The following is a 21,481-nucleotide window of genomic DNA, read 5'->3' as shown; positions in this document are numbered from 1 at the left end:
TATGGTATTGGACAGGAACCTGCAAAAGTTGTTTGGAATAGGTTGTTTGCAGGCAAAGGGATTTTGGGAAAGTGGGATGGTTTTAAGATTATGGTAGTGACAGTTCAAGGTATGCATGTTCTTATGAGAGTGATGTCCAAGGCAGGAAGGGGTAAGAACCATGAATGGCGAGAGAAATTGAGTTTCTGGTCAGGAAAAAGGAGGAGGTCTGGGTAGTGGCATCCGGCATCAAATACGGCCCTAAAGGCATATAGTGGATTAAGGAATGTACTTCAGAAGGAAATCAAGATGGCAAACCTTTGAAAAACCTCTGGCAGGTAAGATTAAGAAGAATCCGATTTTATAAGTACATTAAGGGAAAAAAGTTAACTAGAAAGGGAATAGGGCCCCACAGAAATCAAAGTGTCAGCTATAAGTAGAGCAGCAAGAGATGGGCAAGATCAATGAATATTTCTTCTCTGTTGTTACTGGTGATAAAGACTTGAAGACCAGGGATCTTATGATAGTTAATGGAGACATCTTTTGGACAATCCGTATTACCGTCAAGGAGTGGGAGACATCCTCAAGCGTTTGAAGGTAGATAAATCTGGGTCTTATCTGGTATTTAAGGACACTAGATAAGCTAGATAAATTACAGGGGCCCAATCTGAGATGTATTGAATCATCATTAAACAGGGGTGATGTTCCAGATAATTGGAGGGTTGCTCATGTTGTGACTCTATTTAAGAAAACCTGCAAAGAAAAACCTAAGAATTATAGCCCAGAAAGCTTAACAGGTAAGAGGTTTCTTAGGAACATGGCCAGGTGTGGACAAATGAGACTTGCTTGGTTGATCGTCTTGGTTGGCATGGATATTTTGGGCCAAAGGGCCTGTTTTCATGCTGCATACCTCTATGACTATATACAATGTTGGTAAGATGGATTTTGATTGCTGAAATAGGCTGGAAATTAAGTAATTGTCAAGATTTCTAATTTTACATATGTATAAACTTGTGGAAAGATTTGAGCTCTCAAGCTTGGGGAAATTATAAACTCCATGATCTAATTGTAGACGATACTATAATGTGATCACTGCATTATGATGTGTGAAGTCTTGACATCGTAATTGACCATGAGTTTCCAGCAAACTCCTGCCCAGGTCGTAAGTTGTACTCATGATGCGCAACCATCATATCCATTTTGTTGACCTGCATTGGTTGCCTGCATTTCAATGTTTTATTTTCAAAATTTGCATTCATTTTTTCCATAGTTCCATTGCTCACTATCTCCTGTAACCTTTATATTGTATACTTAAAGCTTACAATGTTATTTTTCACCAATTTAAAAATGTTGAAATTTAAATTACAGTTTGTATTGCTGTATTGTGTGAGCTGATTCATATATTTTTGCATGGTGCTCGATCTATTAAAGCCACATATTGGAGAAGTTCCATGAAGTATTAGGGTGCAATTTAGAATATTTTTCTCCTCTCCACATATTTCAAATCTTGATAGTTTAGTTTATTGTCACGTGTTTCGAGGTTACAGTGAAAAGCTTTTTTTTTTTTTGCATTCTATACAGTCAGCGGAAAGTCTATACATGATTACAATTAAGTCATCCACAGTATAAAGTCCAATTAAAGATAGTTCAAGGGTCTCCAATGCAGTACATTGGTAGATCTCTAGTTGATGATAGGATGGTTCAGTTGCCTGATAACAGCTGAAAAGAAACTGTCCCTGAATCTGGAGGTATGCACTTTCAAACTTCTACACATCTTGCCTAATGGGAGAGGGGAGAAGAGGGAGCGTCCTGGGTGTGTCAGACCCAAGGTCAGCTTTTTTTCTTATCGGGAAGAAAGGAAGAATTAAATGGTCTTCCTTTTATATGTTTCCAAGCTTTTTGTTTACAAATGATATTTCAGACAAAATGCATGGAGAATTTCCATCGTGGTGCCATTCTGAGATTATTTATCCTTTCCAGATAGACTTCAAAGGTAAATGATGTCTGATTGTTCAAATTTAAATGATGGTTTGAATAAAACACTAAATAAAAAGAACTCTGGTATTAGTACTATTTTTCCTTTGCTAACTTGTTATTTTCTTTTTATGTAGAAACTAATTGCTTATGGCCATCTCACCGGTAATGCCCCAGATAGTACAACACCAGGCAAAAAATTAATTGATAGAATCATAGAAACGATATGTGGCTGTTTTCAAGGCCCACAGACGGATGAAGGTGTACAACTACAGATAATTAAGGTGACATTTGCTGTTTTAGCCAATTTATGAGTAGCTTATATGGATATACTTGTGGGTGTTTTCAATGAAATAATAATGACCCTGCAGATTCTTATAATTTGAAATGACTTGGATACAATTTATTAAGCTCGTTAAACCATTTGAATCTTCCACTTAATTTAATAATCCAACACCATGTTAAAGTAAAACATGAGTGTGTTGAAAATCAAGGTGGGAAATTATTCATCTATTCTAATTCTTTATATCATATCAATAGTAATATGTTCTACCGGTTTTTCTCATTCAGAAAATAAACCACATCACTGTCTCATCCAGTTTAAGTTACAGAAAAAATCTCGAATGTTCTGTTATGCAACCATTCATATATCCTGATAGTTTAGCATCTGGCTTGCGAGGGCCCTGGTTCCCTTGATCTGTTGAAACATCGCTGGAAAACGTATTGTTCCACTGTGTAACATATTTAAGAAAATAAATGAATGAAATCATTTTGGAGTATAAACAAAGAATAACAGCTGATAGTCCAGAACACCCGCTAATCTGGCACCACCAAAGTCCCAAGCAGTTGGAAGACTTTTTCCTTCTGATTAGCAAAGTAGTACTAACGATATTCTGTCTTTTGTAAATGTATTGGTTAACCCTCACTACCTATGTCAAAAGACACCTCAGGACACTCTCCGTCGTCTCCGCGGTCTTTGGACACATGTTTTTTTTCCCTCCCGAATGAAGGCGTCCTAACTCTAAATATTGTCTTTGGAATGTTTTTTTCCTCCCGAATGAACGTCTAACTCTAAATTGTAGAAAAATTGAATGCGTTTTAATATTGATAATACTATGCTGGGGCCATGGATAGTTGGGTACCTGGATAGTTGTTCTTATGTTGACTGCAGTCCACTTGCAAAATCAGTGAATTGATTGTTTTTGTTTGAAGCTTGATGTCTAAATTAAGATTAAATTTAAGATTCTTCACTTGTTACATACTCTCCTAAAAATCTGCTGATATTTATTTCCTTAATTTTATGAAACAGACATTTCAAATTGAGTAAGCTATACAGGAAAGTTTCACAGTAGTCATTTTTTATTAAATGGCCAACTCTTTAAATGTATTTAGCTTTCATGGCAACCATAATTTTTTATCTAAAGTGTGCCCTTTGTGCCATGGATCCACAAATGATGTAGCTGTTCATGCATGAACATTCATTATTTTAAGATAATGTTACATTAAATTATTTACATATTCACCCAGAAAGCACCAATGAGAAATAAGTAACCACGAAAAGCTGAGTTTTCAAATTTCTCAATTATTTTCAGAGATACCATTTTCGCAAGTTAAATATTTACACCAATTCCAAAATATTCTTTCTTTCTTTATGCAAATCTAGGAAATTCTTCAGGTATTGTACAGTTGCATATGCCTTTTTCTTAGTCATAGAGTGATACAGTGTGGAATCAGACCCTATGGCCCAACTTGCCCACACCGGCCAACATGTCCCAGCTATACCAGTCCCACCTGCTCGCGTTTGGCCCGTGTCTCTCCAAACCTGTCCTATCCATGTACCTGTCTAACTGTTTCTTATATACTGTGATAGTTCCTGCCTCAACTACCTCCTCTGGCAGCTTGTTTCATACACCTACCACCCTTAGTGTGAAAAAGTTACCCATCCGATTCTTTTCTCCTTCACCTTAAACCTTTGTCCTCTTGTCCTCGATTTGCCTACTCTGGGCAAGAGGCTCTGTGCATCTACCCGATCTATTTCTCTCACAATTTTATACATTGGATCAGAAGCATCCAGGTAAAGTTAACCTAAAATGAGGGACTTTAATCTCATAGTAATCAGTATGTTATTTAACTCTATGACCTGGAACTTGCAATCAGCTTGAAATTATGGTGTCTTTTAAATTGACCTTGAAAGAAAGTCTCCACAAATATCTAATGGTCTCTCTTGAGGAGACTTCCACTTGCGTTTGTCAATACTTGGACTTGATGGGTGTCAACTTGTTATTTATTTCAATAGAACCACTTTATAAATAACTAAAATGTACCTTGGTTCAAGTGACTTCTCCTTCTTTGCACTCATTAGTGCAGCATATAAGGGGCATGTTGATATGCTGACGTCATTATTGTGATTTCAACATTGCTAATGGAGCAATCCCCAAACCTGCTTCCAGTTTTGTAAAGTAATGACTGCAAATGGCAGTTTTGTCTCTTGTTTCTGCTGCAAACTTTTGGACCAACTTTAAGTTTGGAATTTAGAAATTTAACACATTCACTCAGATTCTAGATATTGCTAAAACTATTTTTAAAGTGATGAGATTGGCTAACTAATCTATACCAAATCAATTGATAGATGAACTGCAGGAAGTAGGTGCGCAAAAGAGTTTAACGCTAAAGATAGACACAAAATGCTGGAGTAAATCAGCGGGAAAGGCAGCATCTCTGGAGCGAAGGAATGGGTGATGTTTTGGGTTGAGACCCTTCTTCAGACTGAGACAGGAGAGAGGGAGACATAGAGATATGAAAGGATAAGGTGTGAAAACAACAGATCAAAGGGGACAATGGTCAAGGCAAATGTATAATGATTCATTGTTAGATACATAGACACATAGACAATAGGTGCAAGAGTAGGCCATTCAGTCCTTCAAGCCAGCACTGCCATTCAATGTGATCATGGCTGATCATCCACAATCAGTACCCCATTCCTGTCTTCTCCTCATACCCCTTGATTCCTCCAGCCTTAAGAGCTCTATCTAACTCTCTTTTGAATGCATCCAGTGAATCGGCCTCCACTTGCTTCTGAGGCAGAGAATTCCACAAATTCACAACTGTGTGAAAAAGTTTTTCCTCATCTCAGTTCTAAATGGCCTATCCCTTATTCTTTAACTGTGGCCCCTGGTTCTGGACTCCCCCAACATCGGGAACATGTTAGCTGAGGGGAAGGTGACAACGAGGCATACAATCAGTAAAATTTGCATTGGGCCTCACTCTGACAGTGGAGGAGGCCCAGGGCAGAAAGATCAGTATGGGAATGGGAGGGGGAGCTAAAGTGTTCAGCAATTATGTAGGCCTAGGCGGACTGAGAGGAGGTGTTGAGCGAAAATATCACCGAGTCTGCACTTGGTGTCACTGATATCTAGGAGCCCTATATATCAAAGATGTATTGTACAGAGATGTATCAGTGATAGGCAGAGATGCTGCCTATCCCGCTGAGTTACTCCAGTAATTTATGTTGTATCTTTGTTGTAAACCAGCATCTGCAATTCCTTCTGACAAATTTAACGCTAGAACATAGAAACGTAGAAAATAGGTGCAGTAGTAGGCCATTCGGCCCTTCGAGCCTGCACTGCCATTCAATATGATCATGGCTGATCATCCAACTTAGTATCCTGTACCTTTAGCCACAAGGGCAACATCTAACTCCCTCTTAAATATAGCCAATGAACTGGCCTCAACTACCTTTTGTGGCAGAGAATTCCAGAGATTCATCACTCTCTGTGTGAAAAATGTTTTTCTCATCTCGGTCCTAAAAGATTTCCCCCTTATCCTTAAACTGTGACCCTTTGTTCTGGACTTCCCCAACATCGGCAACAATCTTCCTGCATCTAGCCTGTCCAAACCCTTAAGAATTTTGTAAGTTTCTATAAGATCCCCCCTCAATCTTCTAATTTCTAGCGAGTACCAGCCGCATCTATCCAGTCTTTCTTCAAATGAAAGTCCTGACATCCCAGGAATCAGTCTGGTGAACCTTCTCTGTACTCCCTCTATGGCAAAAATGTCTTTCCTCAGATTAGGAGACCAAAACTGTACGCAATACTCCAGGTGTGGTCTCACCAAGACCCTGTACAACCTGCAGTAGAACCTCCCTGCTCTTATACTCAAATCCTTTTGCTATGAAAGCTAACATACCATTCGCTTTTTTCACTGCCTGCTGCACCTGCATGCCTACCTTCAATGACTGGTGTACCATGACACCCAGGTCTCGTTGCATCTCCCCTTTTCCTAATTGGCCACCATTCAGATAGTCTACGTTCCTGTTTTTGCCACCAAAGTGGATAACCTCACATTTATCCACATTATACTGCATCTGCCTTGCATTTGCCCACTCACCCAGCCTACCCAAGTCACCTTGCAGCCTCCTAGCATCCTCCTCACAGCTAACACTGCCCCCCAGCTCCCCCTCTGTCTCTCCCCCTCTGTCTCTCCCCCTCTGTCTCTCCCCCTCTGTCTCTCCCCCTCTGTCTCCTCCCCTCTCCCTCCTCTCACCCCCCTCTCCCCATCTCTCTCTGCCCCTGTATCCTTCCCCTCTTTCTCTCTCACCCTCTCTTTGAGAGTCTCTGCCGAATCGGCACGGAGACTCTCACGGCAGCGGTGCAACGCTTCTGACGCCACCGATGACCCGGGACTCTTGCACTGAAGCTGCTCCATGGCCGGAGCTGCAGTGAGCGGCTCGCCAGCCCGGAAAACACACGCCAGCTTAGCAAACACTCGCCAGCCCGGCAAACACTGGCCAGCCACGGCTCCCCGCAACTATTCCCGCTGCTGCTTCAACCCCGGCTCCCCAACACCCGTGGCCCATGCAGTTTATATGAGTTTTAACATTTTCGTTGATCACAGCCCTGGTTATATATTTGCCTTTTAATATACTTTTCCATCAATAATGCTATCCTTTTATTTTCATCACCCCCAATATTCTGAATATTTCAGAATCACTTGCGACTAATGATTTAAAATTAAATATTGATGAGGGGGAATTCAGAAATAAATTTGCATGTGATGTAAAAGTTAGACACGTGGTTGATGGTGTGATGCAAAGCGCCAAACTGCACAAAAATATAGATCTTGTTATTTGGGGAAAATGTGGCAAATGAAACTCAGGCCAGAGTGGAGTGAGGTAACGCTTTTGGAGAGTTGTAACGATGCAAGAGAATACATGATAATTAGAAATGTGTCAAATGGTGTGGAATAACAAAGAGAAATATTTTTTACAGAATGATCGACACAAAATGCTGGAGTAACTCAGCAGGAAAGGCAGCATCTTTGGAGAGAAAGAATGGGTGACGTTTTGGGTCGCCCATTCCTTCTTCAGAGGGAAATGGTATATTTAGTTTAGCTTTGAAATACAGCATAGAAACAGGCCCATTGGCCTGCCGAATACAAGATGACCATCAATCATCTGTTCACACTGGTCCAAAGGTCTCATGTACCAATTAAGGTACAGTGATATGCGAATTACCATACAGCCATACGAAAAGAAAAGCAACAAGACACACAGCTACATAAAAGTTAACATAAACATCCACCACAGCGGATTCCTAACATTCCTCACTGTGATGGAAGGCAAAAAAAGTCCAATCTTCTTCCTCTATATTCTCCCGTGGTCGGGGCAGTCGAACCATCCGTCGGGGTGATCGAAGCTCCCGCAGTCGGTGGTCGAAGCGCCCACGTCGGGGCAGTCGAAGCTTCCGCGTCGGGGTGATCGAATCTCCCACTTTGGGGCGTTTGAAGCTCCTGCAGCTTGGAGTTCCCGAAGTCGGTCTCTGACTAGAGACCGCAAGCTCCGTGATGTTAAGTCCGCAAGCACCCACAGTTGGAGCTCAGATGTCGATCCCTGGCAAAGGGATCATGGGCTCCGCGATGTTAAAGTCCTGTAAGCTCCCCGCGGTGGAGCTCTCAAAAGTCAGTCTCCAGCAAGGGCTGCCATCTCCTCTATGTTAGGCCACAGTGCGGATGGAGATATGATATGGAAAAAAATCGAATCTCCGTCGAGGTAAAAAATAAGAAAAAGCTTCCCCCACCCCCCACATAAAACAAGCTAAAGAACACTAAAAACATACATTTAACATATACTATTAAAATACAATGAAGGAAGGGACAGAGACTGTTGGAGAAGCAGCCATTGCTGGCGCCACCCAGTGGCTGTATGTTATCCCACGATGCATCCACTCCAAACACATTCCGGGCAATATATAGAGACTGATTAACCTCTAATTCGTACATCTTTGGGATGTGAGAGGAATCTGGAGCAGCCGGAGGAAACCAACACGGTCAAAGGGAGAGCATGCTAATTCCACACAGTCAACACCTGGGGTGAAGATCAAAGCCGGGTCTCTGGTGCTGTGAGGCTGCACCTCTACCAGCTGCATCACTATGCCGCCCCTGTGTACGTCCCCCAGATCGTAATTTTATTCTCAAATTTCAGATTTCATGCAATATTGATCTTGTTAGGTGATAGAAGTTGGCGAGTAGGGATATTTGGCGCACACTTGGAAGAATTTATTTAGTGGTATATCACAAGGTCTGTGCTGGGGCCTCAAAAAATTATGACTTTGTTTGGAAAGGAGAGCTAGATGGAGAGTTTAGTAACATAATGGCAAAACAGAAACCGCCCCCTCCATGTAAGCAAATTAAAGGACTTCAGCAAGCAGAAAGTGTATTAAGTCCTGTCAGAATGATGCAGCTGTCAAACACCAGTGACCAAAGTTGCCAAACAAACATTTTGCATGGAATTTTAAAAATTGTCAAAGAAAATAATAAATTGACAATTAATTATATTTTTTAACGTGTTTTTTGAGGCGTACAGCTTTGCATTCTGGAATATCGCAGTATTGATCGTTTTAATAGCAACACAACCACCCCTCTTGCCTGTTATGCAGGGATCACCTCTATCAATATCTGTTGTCAATGGATTTATGTTATCCTCCAGAAAAATAAAGCAATTTTACATGGGTTGGTCTGACAGAGCAATTTGAGATGGATGATCCAACAATTTTATTTTAGTGATAATAACTGCTGTGCTGTTAAGAAATCTGCCTTGTAATGCTGCATGCTTTTAAAGTGGTCCCTATTTTGTGGATTAAAAGCCACAACTGAAAATTATTTTGACTTAATGATTATGGTACAAACCTATTGACCTCTTGACAGTGTTGTGGATGCGGTAGAGTGAGGAACTGAATAACAACCACACACACACACACGCACACACACACACACACACACACACACACACGCATGATGAGCTGAGCCATTTTCAAGTATTCTTGTATCTAAATAATCTATCTTTATCTTGTGACTTTAATGCAGTTATTAAGTTAGTGAAATAAGTATTTTCTTTATGATTTACAATCTCCCCATCTCTCCTCTTAGGCCTTGCTAACTGCGGTGACATCTCAGCACATAGAAATACATGAAGGGACTGTGTTGCAGGCTGTGAGAACATGCTATAATATATACTTGGCCAGCAAAAATTTAATAAACCAAACAACAGCCAAGGCAACACTGACACAGATGTTGAATGTTATATTTGCACGCATGGAAAACCAAGCAGTAAGTATTGAATTCTTGAAAGTGGTATGATATTCAAATGACTTTCTCATTTGCTTTATAACAAATTAACAAAATTATTATTACTAGTTGAATGTGTGCATGAAATCTTTTATTTGGAACGTAACTTTCACTTTTATTTTTACATGCATTTATTTATTTCTGTAATTGTGGCATATGATGAGAGTACAATTGGTAATGATAGCAATAGATGAGTCTGCACCATTTTGTATAATTAATTGATCAATAAATTTTAAATAGATACACATTTGTATATTTTTCACATCTTTTCTAATGTGCATATTCGACCCATTCATTCCTTCTCTCCAGAGTTGCTGCCTGTCCTGCTCAGTTGCTCCAACATTTTGTGTCTATATTTCATTTCATTATGATTGTGACTGATCCTGTGCCTCATATCCACTTTCTAGCATTATTCTAACCATCTCATTCTTGCGATAGTTGGGGGAGACAGTCCTTTCAGGGAGATAACTGGATCAACCATTTAGATATGATAAAATAATAAATATTTCTAAATGGTTGATCCCTTATGCTAGCACTGCAACCCCTAGTTGAGAACAGAACTAGTTTACAACAAGACGGAGAAAATAGCTCTTGGTATCATCCTGTCAATTCCTCTCAGAAGCTTACATTTTGCAATTAGATCACTGACTGTCCCTTTAAACTTCAGTCAATTTAGACCAATCACTCCTTGTCTAACAACCATAGTTCCACTCCCCCCCCCCCCCCCCCCCCCCCCCCATCCAACACCACCATCCTAGGGATCTATCTAGTAAATATGATCTTAAATGAAACATATAGTTTGGATAGAAACTAAAACTGCACGTGCTGCTCCAGATATGATCTGTACCAAAGCCCTGTATAACCTCAGCGAAATGTCCTAACTTTTCTACATCAATCCCCTTGCAATAGACACCAGCACAATTATTTGGCTTGTTAATTGCTTGCTGTAGGTGCGTATATTTTCATCTTATATTTTATCATTATTTCTATTTTGTATCTGCATAACTTCCCCATGTTATAATCTATTACCTGTCATCTTGTGCGAAATGACATGAGTAACAAATACTAAAATGCCCTATGCTCTTACTGCCCTGTAACCTATGTTCTATCACATTATTTCCATCTCCATGCCCTTACTTTGTTTAAAAAACTCATGAAATGCAATATATTGATCCCAATTTACTACATACACTGGGCTATCCAAATCATCCGAGTACTTACATTTTATACACTGAAATTTAGTTGTCCATACAATTATGTCGATTATATCTAATCACACTATGATTTTACAAGACACATGTATCTAGGCTTGAATTCACCCTTTTGCCACCCGATGTTAGCCTAAGTGGTCGGGGACTATGGGGCCATGAGGGAGGAGCTGGCTAAAGTTGACTGGAAAGATACCCTAGCAGGGATGACAGTGGAACAATAATGGAAGGTATTTCTAGAAATAATACAGAAGGTGCAGGATCAGTTCATTCCTAGGAGGAAGAAAAATTCCAAGGGGACCGTGGCTGACAAGGGACGTCAGTGACAGTATAAAAATAAAAGAGAATAAGTACAACGTAGCAAAGATGAGCGGGAAGCAAAATGATTGGTAATGTTTAAAGAGCAACAGAAGATAACTAAAAAGACAATACGGGGAGAAAAGATGAGGTACAAAGGATATAAAGGAGGATAGTAAAAGCTTCTTGAGGTTTGTGAAGAGGAAAAAAATAGTTAAGATCAAAGTTAGACCCTTGAAGACCGAAAAAGGTGAATTTATTATGGGGAACAAGGAAATGGCAGATGAGTTGAACAGGTACTTTGGATCCGTCTTCACTAAGGAGGACACAAACAATCTTCTTGATATAGTAGTGGCCAGAGGATCTGGGGCGACGGAGGAACTGAAGGAAATCCACATTAGGCAGGAAATGGTGTTGGATAGACTGATGGGACTGAAGGCTGATAAATCCCCAGGGCCTGATGGTCTGCATCCCAGGGTACTTAAGGAAGCGGCTCTAGAAATCGTGGATGCAATGGTGATAATTTTCCAATGTTCAAAAGTCTTAGGATCAGTTCGTGTGGATTAGAGGGTAGCTAATGTTATCCCACTTTTTAAGAAAGGCGGAAGAGAAAAAACAGGGAATTATAGACCAGTTAGCCTGACCTCGGTGGTGGGGAAGATGCTGGAGTCAATTATAAAAGATGAAATAACCACACATTTGGACAGCAGTAACAGGATCGGTCCAAGTGAGCATGGATTTACGAAGGGGAAATCATGCTTGACTAATCTTCTGGAATCTTTTGAGGATGTAACAAGGAAAATGGACAAGGGAGAGCCAGTGGATGTAGCGTACCTGGACTTTTAGAAAGCATTTGATAAGGTCCCACATAGGAGATTAGTGGGCAAAATTAGGGCACATGGTATTTGGGGGTAGAGTGCTGACATGGATAGAAAATTGGTCGGCAGACAGGAAACAAAGAGTAGGTCCCTTTCAGATTGGCAGGCAGTGACTAGTGGGGTACCGCAAGGCTCGGTGCTGGGACCGCAGCTATTTACAACATACATCAATGATTTAGATGAAGGGATTCATAGTAACATTAGCAAATTTGCAGATGACACAAAGCTGGGTGGCAGTGTGAACTGTGAGGAGGATGCTATTAGAATGCAAGGTGACTTGGACAGGTTGGATAGGAGCAAAGAGGTCCTTCTGCAGTTGTACAGGGCCCTAGTGAGACCACACCTGGAGTTTGCAGTTTTGGTCCCCTAATTTGAGGAAAGACATTCTTGCTATTGAGGGAGTGCAGCGTAGGTTTGTTTACAAGGTTAATTCCCGGGATGGCGGTACTGTCATATGCTGAGAGAATGGAGCGGCTGGGCTTGTACACTCTGGAGTTTAGAAGAATGAGAGGGGATCTTATTGAAACATATTAGATTGTTAAGGGTTTGGACACGTTAGAGGCAAGAAACATGTTCCCGTTGTCGGGGGAGTCCAGAACCAGGGGCCACAGTTTAAGAACAAGGGGTAAGCCATTTAGAAAGGAGACGAGGAAACACTTTTTCTCACAGAGAGTTGTGAGTCTGTGGAATTCTCTGCCTCAGAGGGCGGTGGAGGCCGGTTCTCTGGATACTTTCAAGAGAGAGCTAGATAGGCCTCTTAAAGATAGCGGAGTCGGGCAATATGGGGAGAAGGCAGGAACGGGGATGATCAGCCATGATCACATTGAATGGCGGTGCTGGCTCGAAGGGCTGAATGGGCTACTCCTGCACCTGTTGTCTATTGATAGTTTTTGTTTTAATTCCTTGTCCTCTTTTAAGCACCAATATTACATTTTCTACCTTGCTGAAATGGTTCCATCAATTTTTGTCATCAGTTTTGGAACCTGATGTTACAATCTATCTTGTCCACATAATGTATATGATTTTAGTTCCCTAATTTCTCCGGTACTATATTTATTTAATTATTTCAATTACTCTGTCATTAGACCCTTGGTATTTCTTCATTGCTTCAGAGCTAAAATGACCTGTTCCTTGTCTGGTTCCAAGGTTTATTGGTGCAGAAAAGTATTCAGAAATAATTGTGTGAATCATTCTTTGATTTCCATAGACCAACAACTACTGAGCAGCATTTAAATTTTCTAGCAGGAGAGATGAAGAGCCAGAAGCCATAGTTTGCAAATTGAGAAACATACAAAATATTAAAAGTGGAAATAAGGAATTTCAGCAGACACTGAAAACTCTTTATTATAGGAAACCCTGAAGAGTACAGATAATGCAGAATTAAAATTTAACAGGCAATTAGGAAATTGAAGAGGAAAAATAAGTTGCTCATTGAAGGAATTCCATAGATACTTTCTGGGTATATAAGAGGCAGCCAGGAACTGGATGAAAATCTCATTAACAAAAAAGAAAATGCGGGTATGGTTTGTATATTTATAGATGTGCAGCTATATTCATAACAGAGGGAAATGATGCAATATTTTATTATCAATGAGGGCAACTGTTAAATATTGAATTAGTTCAATAAGAAGAAAATATTGAGAAATTTAGCATCTTTGGAAGGTAAATGAATCGCAAGCCCATATAAACTGTATCAAAGGTTATCTACAAAATCATAAGTGGAAATAGTGGAGGTTCTGGCAATTTTTTAATCCTCTGATGCCAAGGACGAGAAACTTTAAACATGAAGCTAGTTTGTTTCCAAAAAAATGGGAGATCGAGTTAAACATTGGAAAAATTGAATTCCAATCTTAGTGATAACCTTTTGATTATTTTGTCATTTATCTATATTAAAGCTTTATTTACAGTAGCCTCTTAACCTATTTTGGGATGTGGAAGGAAACTGGTTCAGAAGCTTATGAATAACAGTCATTAATCAATTTGTGCCTTTCTAATTGATGACTAAAATTGCCCCTTTGAAAATTTTAAATAAGTGTCCATCACCAAGTTAGACTGGCAATCAATGTTTCCAATGTTTAACTTTATCTGCACTTGTGTAATCGTAATCCCCTTTTACCAGCGGCACCAGTTAAGCCTCAAGATGTATTGCTGTATATATATTTTAACCATGTGAAATTACTTGAAACTGTACAGAGAAAATCTGAGGATATTGCAACGGCTGAAGAATTTTAATTAAAGGGGAGTTTTGATAGGATAGATTGTTTCCTTTGAAAACAAGGCTGAACAAATGTAACTGTACAAAGAAAACAATAATAGATTGAATAAGAATGATCCATTTCCTTAAGATGCATTTGATTTAAAGTAACTCGTAAAATGATTGGAAGGAAGTTGAGAAGTTATGAAGGTGTGGAACACATTGACCTGAAATAGTGATGGATGTAACAACACTTACCATGTTTAAAAATGACATAGGTTGCCACTTGAGGTACTGGGTTCGTGAAGTGCAAATAGTTTTGGATGGTTCTTTTTTTCAGCATGGATAGTGACATAAATAGTCTCCTGTGTTGTAAATTTCAATATCTCTGTAATCCTTCAGTTCTGGCACTTTTCATATACCTTCTTCACTATTCATGGATGTAATTTTCACTGCCTGTGCCCTAAGATCAAATTGCCATACCTTTATCCTTTTCCTCTTTAACTCTAGTTGGTAACCAAGACACAAGATACACAGTTTAATAAGCACTATAAAATCTACTTTGCCAAGAGTTTGGTAATTTTTCCAGATATCTCCTTCAGTAGCAATTATGAAGCAAACATTTTCGGCAGCAACTTTTTTCATTTTTTTGCAGTGGCAGTTCCATATCTAACATTGTCATTTCGCACCCCCCCCCCCCCCCCCCCCCTCTTTTGCATTATGATGTGGGGCCAATGTAGTATTATGATTGCAGATGTCCTTATTTGAACCCAAAGTGGGGAAAGTTGCTGGTATTTTGAAAAATAAGGAGTGCTGGGAGTGAGTGGAGGAGGGTCAGGGCGGTGAGTACTTAAATCGGGTGCGGGGCTTGCTTTTACAGAGGCCCGGGAACCTTTGGAGCGAGTGGAGGAGGGTCAGGGCGGTGAGTATATAAATCGGGCGCAGGGCTTGCTTTTACAGAGGCCCGGGAACCTTTGGAGCGAGTGGAGGAGGGTCAGGGCTTTTACCGAAATCCGTAACGTTCCACACTTCATAGGGAGGGTTCTGGTGGAAGCCGCTGATTGGCGGAAGCAGACTAGAGGAAGCAGCTGATTGGGTGCAACCTCAGGTTAGCATTTCTGCTTTCTGGTTAAAGGTGCAGTGCTTTAGTAAAGGGACAGTGAGCTAAGGGGTACAGTGGGCTAAAGGTACAGTGCTTTTTGTTTATATAATAAAGGTGCAGTTTAAAGGGCAAGAGGGAGCAGCTGTTTGTGAGTCAGATACCTGCTGATTTCTCCCAGCAATTTCTATTGTATTATACTGGTATCGGATCCAGGGTAAGGCGAGAGCATGACAGTCAGAGCAGTGTACTGTTCTGGATGTCAAATGTGGGAGGTCATGGTGTCGGATGGCCCTCCAGACGTCCACATCTGCACCAGGTGCAGAGAGATGGGGCTCCTAAGGGACCGTATTAGGATCCTGGAGCAACAGCTCGATGACCTCTGTCTGGTCAGGGAGAGTGAGGAGGTCATAGAGGGGAGTTATAGGGAGGTGGTCACTCCAAAACCACGGGAGAGAGACATGTGGGTCATGCTAAGGAAGGGCAAGGGGCAGTGGCAGGAATGAGTGAGTACTCCAATGTCGGTACACCTTGCAAATAAGTACTCTTGTTTGAGTACGGATGGGGGTGACAGCCTACCCGGGGGTAGCGACAGCGGACGGGCCTCCAGCACAGAGACCGGCCCTGTTGCCCCGAAAGGTAGGGAAAAAAAGAAGAGGGCAATATTAATTGGGGACTCTATTGTTAGGGGGTCGGATAGGCGTTTCTGTGGACGTAGTCGGGAGACCAGGATGGTGGTCTGCCTCCCTGGTGCCAAGCTCTCAGACGTGTCTCAACGCATCCAAGATATCCTGAAATCAGAGGGAGAGGAACCTGAGGTCGTGGTACATATAGGTACAAATGACATAGGTAAAAAAAGGGAAGAGGTCCTGAAGGGAGGATTTAGGGAGTTGGGAGGAGAGTTAAGGAAAAGGACCAAAAAGGTAACAATCTCAGGATTACTGCCTGTACCACGCGACAGTGAGAGTAGGAATGGAGCAAGGTGGAGGATAAATGCGTGGCTGAAAGACTGGTGCAGAGGGCAGGGATTCAAGTTTCTGGATCATTGGGACTTATTTTGGGGAAGGTGGGACCTGTACAGAAAGGATGGGTTGCACTTGAACCCGAGGGGGACCAATATCCTGGCGGGGAAATTTGCAAAGGCCACTGGGGAGACTTTAAACTAGAATGGTTGGGGCAAAGGACTCAAATAGAGAAAGCTAGTAGACAGAATGGGAGGCAGGAAGCAGAAAAGGGAAGCACTCGGACACAAGAGGAGAAAGAAAAAAAAGGAAATAAACAGAGAAGAAGAGACAGGGGGTTTCTTAAATGTGCATATTTTAATGCTAGGAGCATTGTAAGAAAGGTGGATGAGCTTAGAGTCTGGATAGACACCTGGAAGTATGATGTTGTGGCGATCAGTTAAACATGGTTGCAGGAGGGCTGTGATTGGAAACTAAATATTCCAGGATTTCGTTGCTTCAGGTGTGATAGAATTGGAGGGGCAAGAGCTGGAGGTGTTGCATTGCTAGTCAGGGAATATATTACAGCAGTGCTTTAGCAGGATAGATTGGAGGGCTCATCTAGGGAGGCTATTTGGGTGGAACTGAGAAGTGGGAAAGGTGTAGCAACACTTATAGGGGTGTATTATAGACCGCCAAATGGGGAACGAGAATTGGAAGAGCAAATATGTAAGGAGATAGCAGATATTAGTAGTAAGCACAAGGTAGTGATTGTGGGAGATTTCAACTTTCCACACATAGACTGGGAAACACGTTCTGTAAATGGGCTGGATGGTTTGGAGTTTGTAAAATGTGTGCAGGATAGTTTTTTGCAGCAATACATAGAGGTACCTACTAGAGGAGGGGCAGTGCTGGACCTCCTGTTAGGAAATGAGACGGGACAGGTGGCGGAGGTATGCGTTGGGGAGCACTTCGGCTCCAGTGATCACAATACCATTAGTTTCAATATAATTATGGAGAAGGTCAGAACTGGACCTAGGGTTGAGATTTTTGATTGGAGAAAGGCTAACTTTGATGAGATGCGAAATGATTTAAAAGGAGTGAACTGGGACATTTTATTTTATGGGAAGGATGTAGAAGAGAAATGGAGGACATTTAAAGGGGAAATTTTAAGAGTACAGAACCTTATATGTTCCTGTTCAGTTGAAAGGAAACAGTAAAAATTGGAAAGAGCCCTGGTTTTCAAGGGAAATTGGACATCTTGTTCGGAAAAAGAGGGAGATCTACAATAATTATAGGCAGCATGAAGTAAATGAGGTGCTTGTGGAGTATAAGGAATGTAAAAAGAATCTTAAGAAAGAAATTAGAAAAGCTAAAAGAAGATATGAGGTTGCTTTGGCAAGTAAGGTGAAAGTAAATCCAAAGGGTTTCTACAGCTATATTAATAGCAAAAGGATAATGAGGGATAAAATTGGTCCATTGGAGAGACAGAGTGGGCAGCTATCTGCAGAGCCAAAAGAGATGGGGGAGATATTGAACACTTTTTTTTCTTCGGTATTCACCAAGGAGAAGAATATTGAATTATGTGAGGTAAGGGAAACGAGTAGAATAGCTATGGATACTATGAGTTTCAAAGTAAAAGAAGTACTGACACTTTTGAAAAATATAAAAGTGGATAAGTCTCCAGATCTTGACAGGATATTCCCTAGGACATTGAGGAAAGTTAGTGTAGAAATAGCCGGGGCTATGACAGAAATATTTCAAATGTCATTAGAAACGGGAATAGTCCCCGAGGATTGGCGTACTGCGCATGTTGTTCCATTGTTTAAAAAGGGTTCTAAGAGTAAACCTAGCAATTATAGACCTGTTAGTTTGACTTCAGTGGTGGGCAAATTAATGGAAAAGATACTTAGAGATAATATATATAAGCATCTAGATAAACAGGGTCTGATTAGGAACAGTCAACATGGATTTGTGCCTGGAAGGTCATGTTTGACTAATCTTCTTGAATTTTTTGAAGAGGTTACTAGGGAAATTGACGAGGGTAAAGCAGTGGATGTTGTCTATATGGACTTTAGTAAGGCCTTTGACAAGGTTCCTCATGGAAGGATGGTTAAGAAGGTTCAACTGTTGGGTATAAATGCAGGAATAGCAAGATGGATTCAACAGTGGCTGAATGGGAGAAGCCAGAGTGTAATGGTGGATGGCTGTTTATCGGGTTGGAGGCAGGTGACTAGTGGGGTGCCTCGGGGACTGTGTTGGGTCCTTTGTTGTTTGTCATGTACATCAATGATCTGGATGAAGGGGTGGTAAATTGGATTAGTAAGTATGCAGATGATACCAAGATAGGGGGTGTTGTGGATAATGAAGAGGATTTCCAAAGTCCACAGAGTGATTTAGGCCATTTGGAAAAATGGGCTGAAAGATGGCAGATGGAGTTTAATGCTGATAAATGTGAGGTGCTACACCTTGGCAGGACAAATCAAAATAGGATGTACATGGTAAATGGTAGGGAATTGAAGAATACAGTTGAACAGAGGGATCTGGGTATAACCGTGCATAGTTCCTTGAAGGTGGAATCTCATATAGATAGGGTGGTAAAGAAAGCTTTTGGTATGCTAGCCTTTATAAATCAGAGCATTGAGTATAGAAGCTGGGATGTAATGTTAAATTGTACAAGGCATTGGTGAGACCAAATCTGGAGTATGGTGTACAATTTTGGTCGCCCAATTATAGAAAGGATGTCAACAAAATAGAGAGAGTACAGAGGAGATTTACTAGAATGTTGCCTGGGTTTCAACAACTAAGTTACAGAGAAAGGTTGAATAAGTTACGTCTTTATTCTCTGGAGCGCAGAAGGTTAAGGGGGGACTTGATAGAGGTCTTTAAAATGATGAGAGGGATAGACAGAGTTGATGTGGACAAGCTTTTCCCTTTGAGAATAGGGAAGATTCAAACAAGAGGACATGACTTCAGAATTAAGGGACAGAAGTTTAGGGGTAATATGAGGGGGAACTTCTTTACTCAGAGACTGGTAGCGGTGTGGAATGAGCTTCCAGTGGAAGTGGTGGAGGCAGGTTCATTGGTATCATTTAAGAATAAATTGGATAGGCATATGGATGAGAAGGGAATGGAGGGTTATGGTATGAGTGCAGGCAGGTGGGACTAAGGGGAAAAAAAGTTTGTTCGGCACGGACTTGTAGGGCCGAGATGGCCTGTTTACGTGCTGTAATTGTTATGGTTATATGGTTATAACTGGAGGTAGACAATGGACAATAGGTGCAGGAGTAGGCCATTTGTCCTTCGAACCAGCACCGCCATTCAGTGTGATCATGGCTGATCATCCCCAATCAGTACCCCGTTCCTGCCTTCACCACATATCCCCTGACTCTGCTATTTTTAAGAGCTCTATCTAGCTCTCTCTTGAAAGCATCCAGAGAACCTGCCTCCACCGCCCTCTGAGGCAGAAAATTCTACAGAGTCACCACTCTCTGTGAGAAAAAGTGTTTCCTCGTCTCCGTTCTAAATGGCTTTCTCCTTATTCTTAAACTGTGGCCCCTGGTTCTGGACTCCCCCAACATCGGGAACATGTTTCCTGCCACTAGCGTGTCCAAGCCCTTAACAATCTTATATGTTTCAATGAGATCCCCTCTCATCCTTCTAAACTCCAGAGTGTACAAGGCCAGCTGCTCCATTCTCTCAGCATATGACAGTCCCACCAAATTAACCTTGTAAACCTATGCTGCACTCCCTCAATGCCAAGAATATCTTTCCTCAAATTAGGGGACCAAAACTGCACACAATACTCCAGGTGTGGTCTAACTAGGGCTCTGTACAACTAGATATTAACAATCATGAAAGAAAATATTTTTCAAGTAGTTCTTTAAGGAACTAGATGAAAATGTTTGCTTAATCGAACTGTAAATTCTGAAGCAGAATTTTGTCTGTGGTGACTTTTGCATGGGGTTTTGTAATTGAGACTGATGACTTGGAGATCTTGTCTGTAAAATCTTATTATAGTAATCCATGTTGACTTTTCCAACAAAAAACATATTTTCATTTACAGGTGTGAACCAGGAAGCGAGCAAGAATATGTATAATCTGTAGCTCAGTTTAGGAATGGATAGGAAAATTACACAAATCTGCTTTCAAAGCTGGGTGGGAAGACAGATGCAACTAGAAGCAAATTAGCAGAAATTGTACTGGGAAAACTGAATGCAGTTTCTGCAACATTTCTGATGTTTGTCTCAAGGTTATAAAATCTCCTACCTTAACCTCCTGAATCATTGCCCTTCACTACCTTTATCTTTGCTCAAGATAGACACGAAAAGCTGGAGTAACTCAACGGGACAGGCAGCATCCCTGGACAGAAGAAATGGGTTACGTTTCGGGTCGAGACCCTTCTTTGCTCATCTTGAAGTTCTTACCAGTCTCTTCATTTTCTAATTAGATGAACTGATATTTTACTCATTCTTCTATCAACCTAATGTCTTTTGAAACTACATTCCTCATCGGACTGTTCCTTTACTGACTCTCTAGTCCCTCAACGTTTTATAATTCTCAACGCCTTGTTTGAATTCACTCATTGCCTCAAACATGACTATCCCTAACTTTCTTCATCTACACACTTTCAAATTCTCGACTACCACTTATTGTACGCAATTGTGACTTTAACAAACTAAAATTTACATTTCAAAACAATACTTGGGCACTGGAGAGATTGACAGTGGTGATGTTAAGGTGAAATTGGGTGTTGTCTGTATGTTTGAGGTGTCTTTGTTCACATTGCCACAGTGGGGCGACAAGTGGCAAATTATAATTTTGGGCGCCTCAGGGGGTAGCAGGACTAAGAATCGATTCCTGTGGAATGACAGAGGTCGTGCTAAGAAGCAGGAAAAGTAGTCAATGCTTGATATGCGATGATTACATTTAATTACTGAGTGGCATGTGATCCTACTTGGTACATTGTGTGGGACCATTCAGATTCTGTGATAGGTATGGTCAATTCTTTCTGCTCAAATACACTTTCCCTGCAAATGTCTTCAAGCTTTCCACATCTCTGTCATCGAGCATTCTTCTATGGTTTCCATTCTGTCTCATCCAGTGCTTTTCCCAAAAACATCCACGATTTACTTCCTGTTTCTTTGCTCCTATTCTAACTAAACTAACTATCCAACTCCTGTGATTGCACATTCTTAGGTACGGTTCTTCTATTTCAATTCCTAATCACTGTGTGATAGATCATGCTTAACAGCTTTATCCTTAAACTATATTATCACCTCAAATCTTCC

General features: G+C 41.0%; 1 protein-coding gene across 3 annotated transcripts in view; it reads left to right on the top strand.

Annotated features, from left to right (window-relative positions):
- Positions 1-21,481, top strand: part of arfgef1 (ADP-ribosylation factor guanine nucleotide-exchange factor 1 (brefeldin A-inhibited)) — a 166,911-nt gene that overhangs the window by 50,677 nt on the left and 94,753 nt on the right. For all 3 annotated transcript variants that reach the window (XM_055634414.1, XM_055634413.1, XM_055634412.1), the window contains exons 4-5: positions 2,091-2,237; positions 9,376-9,555. In XM_055634414.1, the coding sequence (XP_055490389.1) occupies positions 2,091-2,237; positions 9,376-9,555 (327 nt within the window). The remainder of the gene's footprint in view (positions 1-2,090; positions 2,238-9,375; positions 9,556-21,481) is intronic.

The sequence above is a fragment of the Leucoraja erinacea genome, chromosome 4 (genome assembly GCF_028641065.1).
Source record: "Leucoraja erinacea ecotype New England chromosome 4, Leri_hhj_1, whole genome shotgun sequence".
Classification (NCBI taxonomy): Eukaryota; Metazoa; Chordata; class Chondrichthyes; order Rajiformes; family Rajidae; genus Leucoraja; species Leucoraja erinaceus.
The sequence above is the reverse complement of the archived record's forward strand: the minus strand, read 5'-3'. Positions and strand labels throughout refer to the sequence as shown.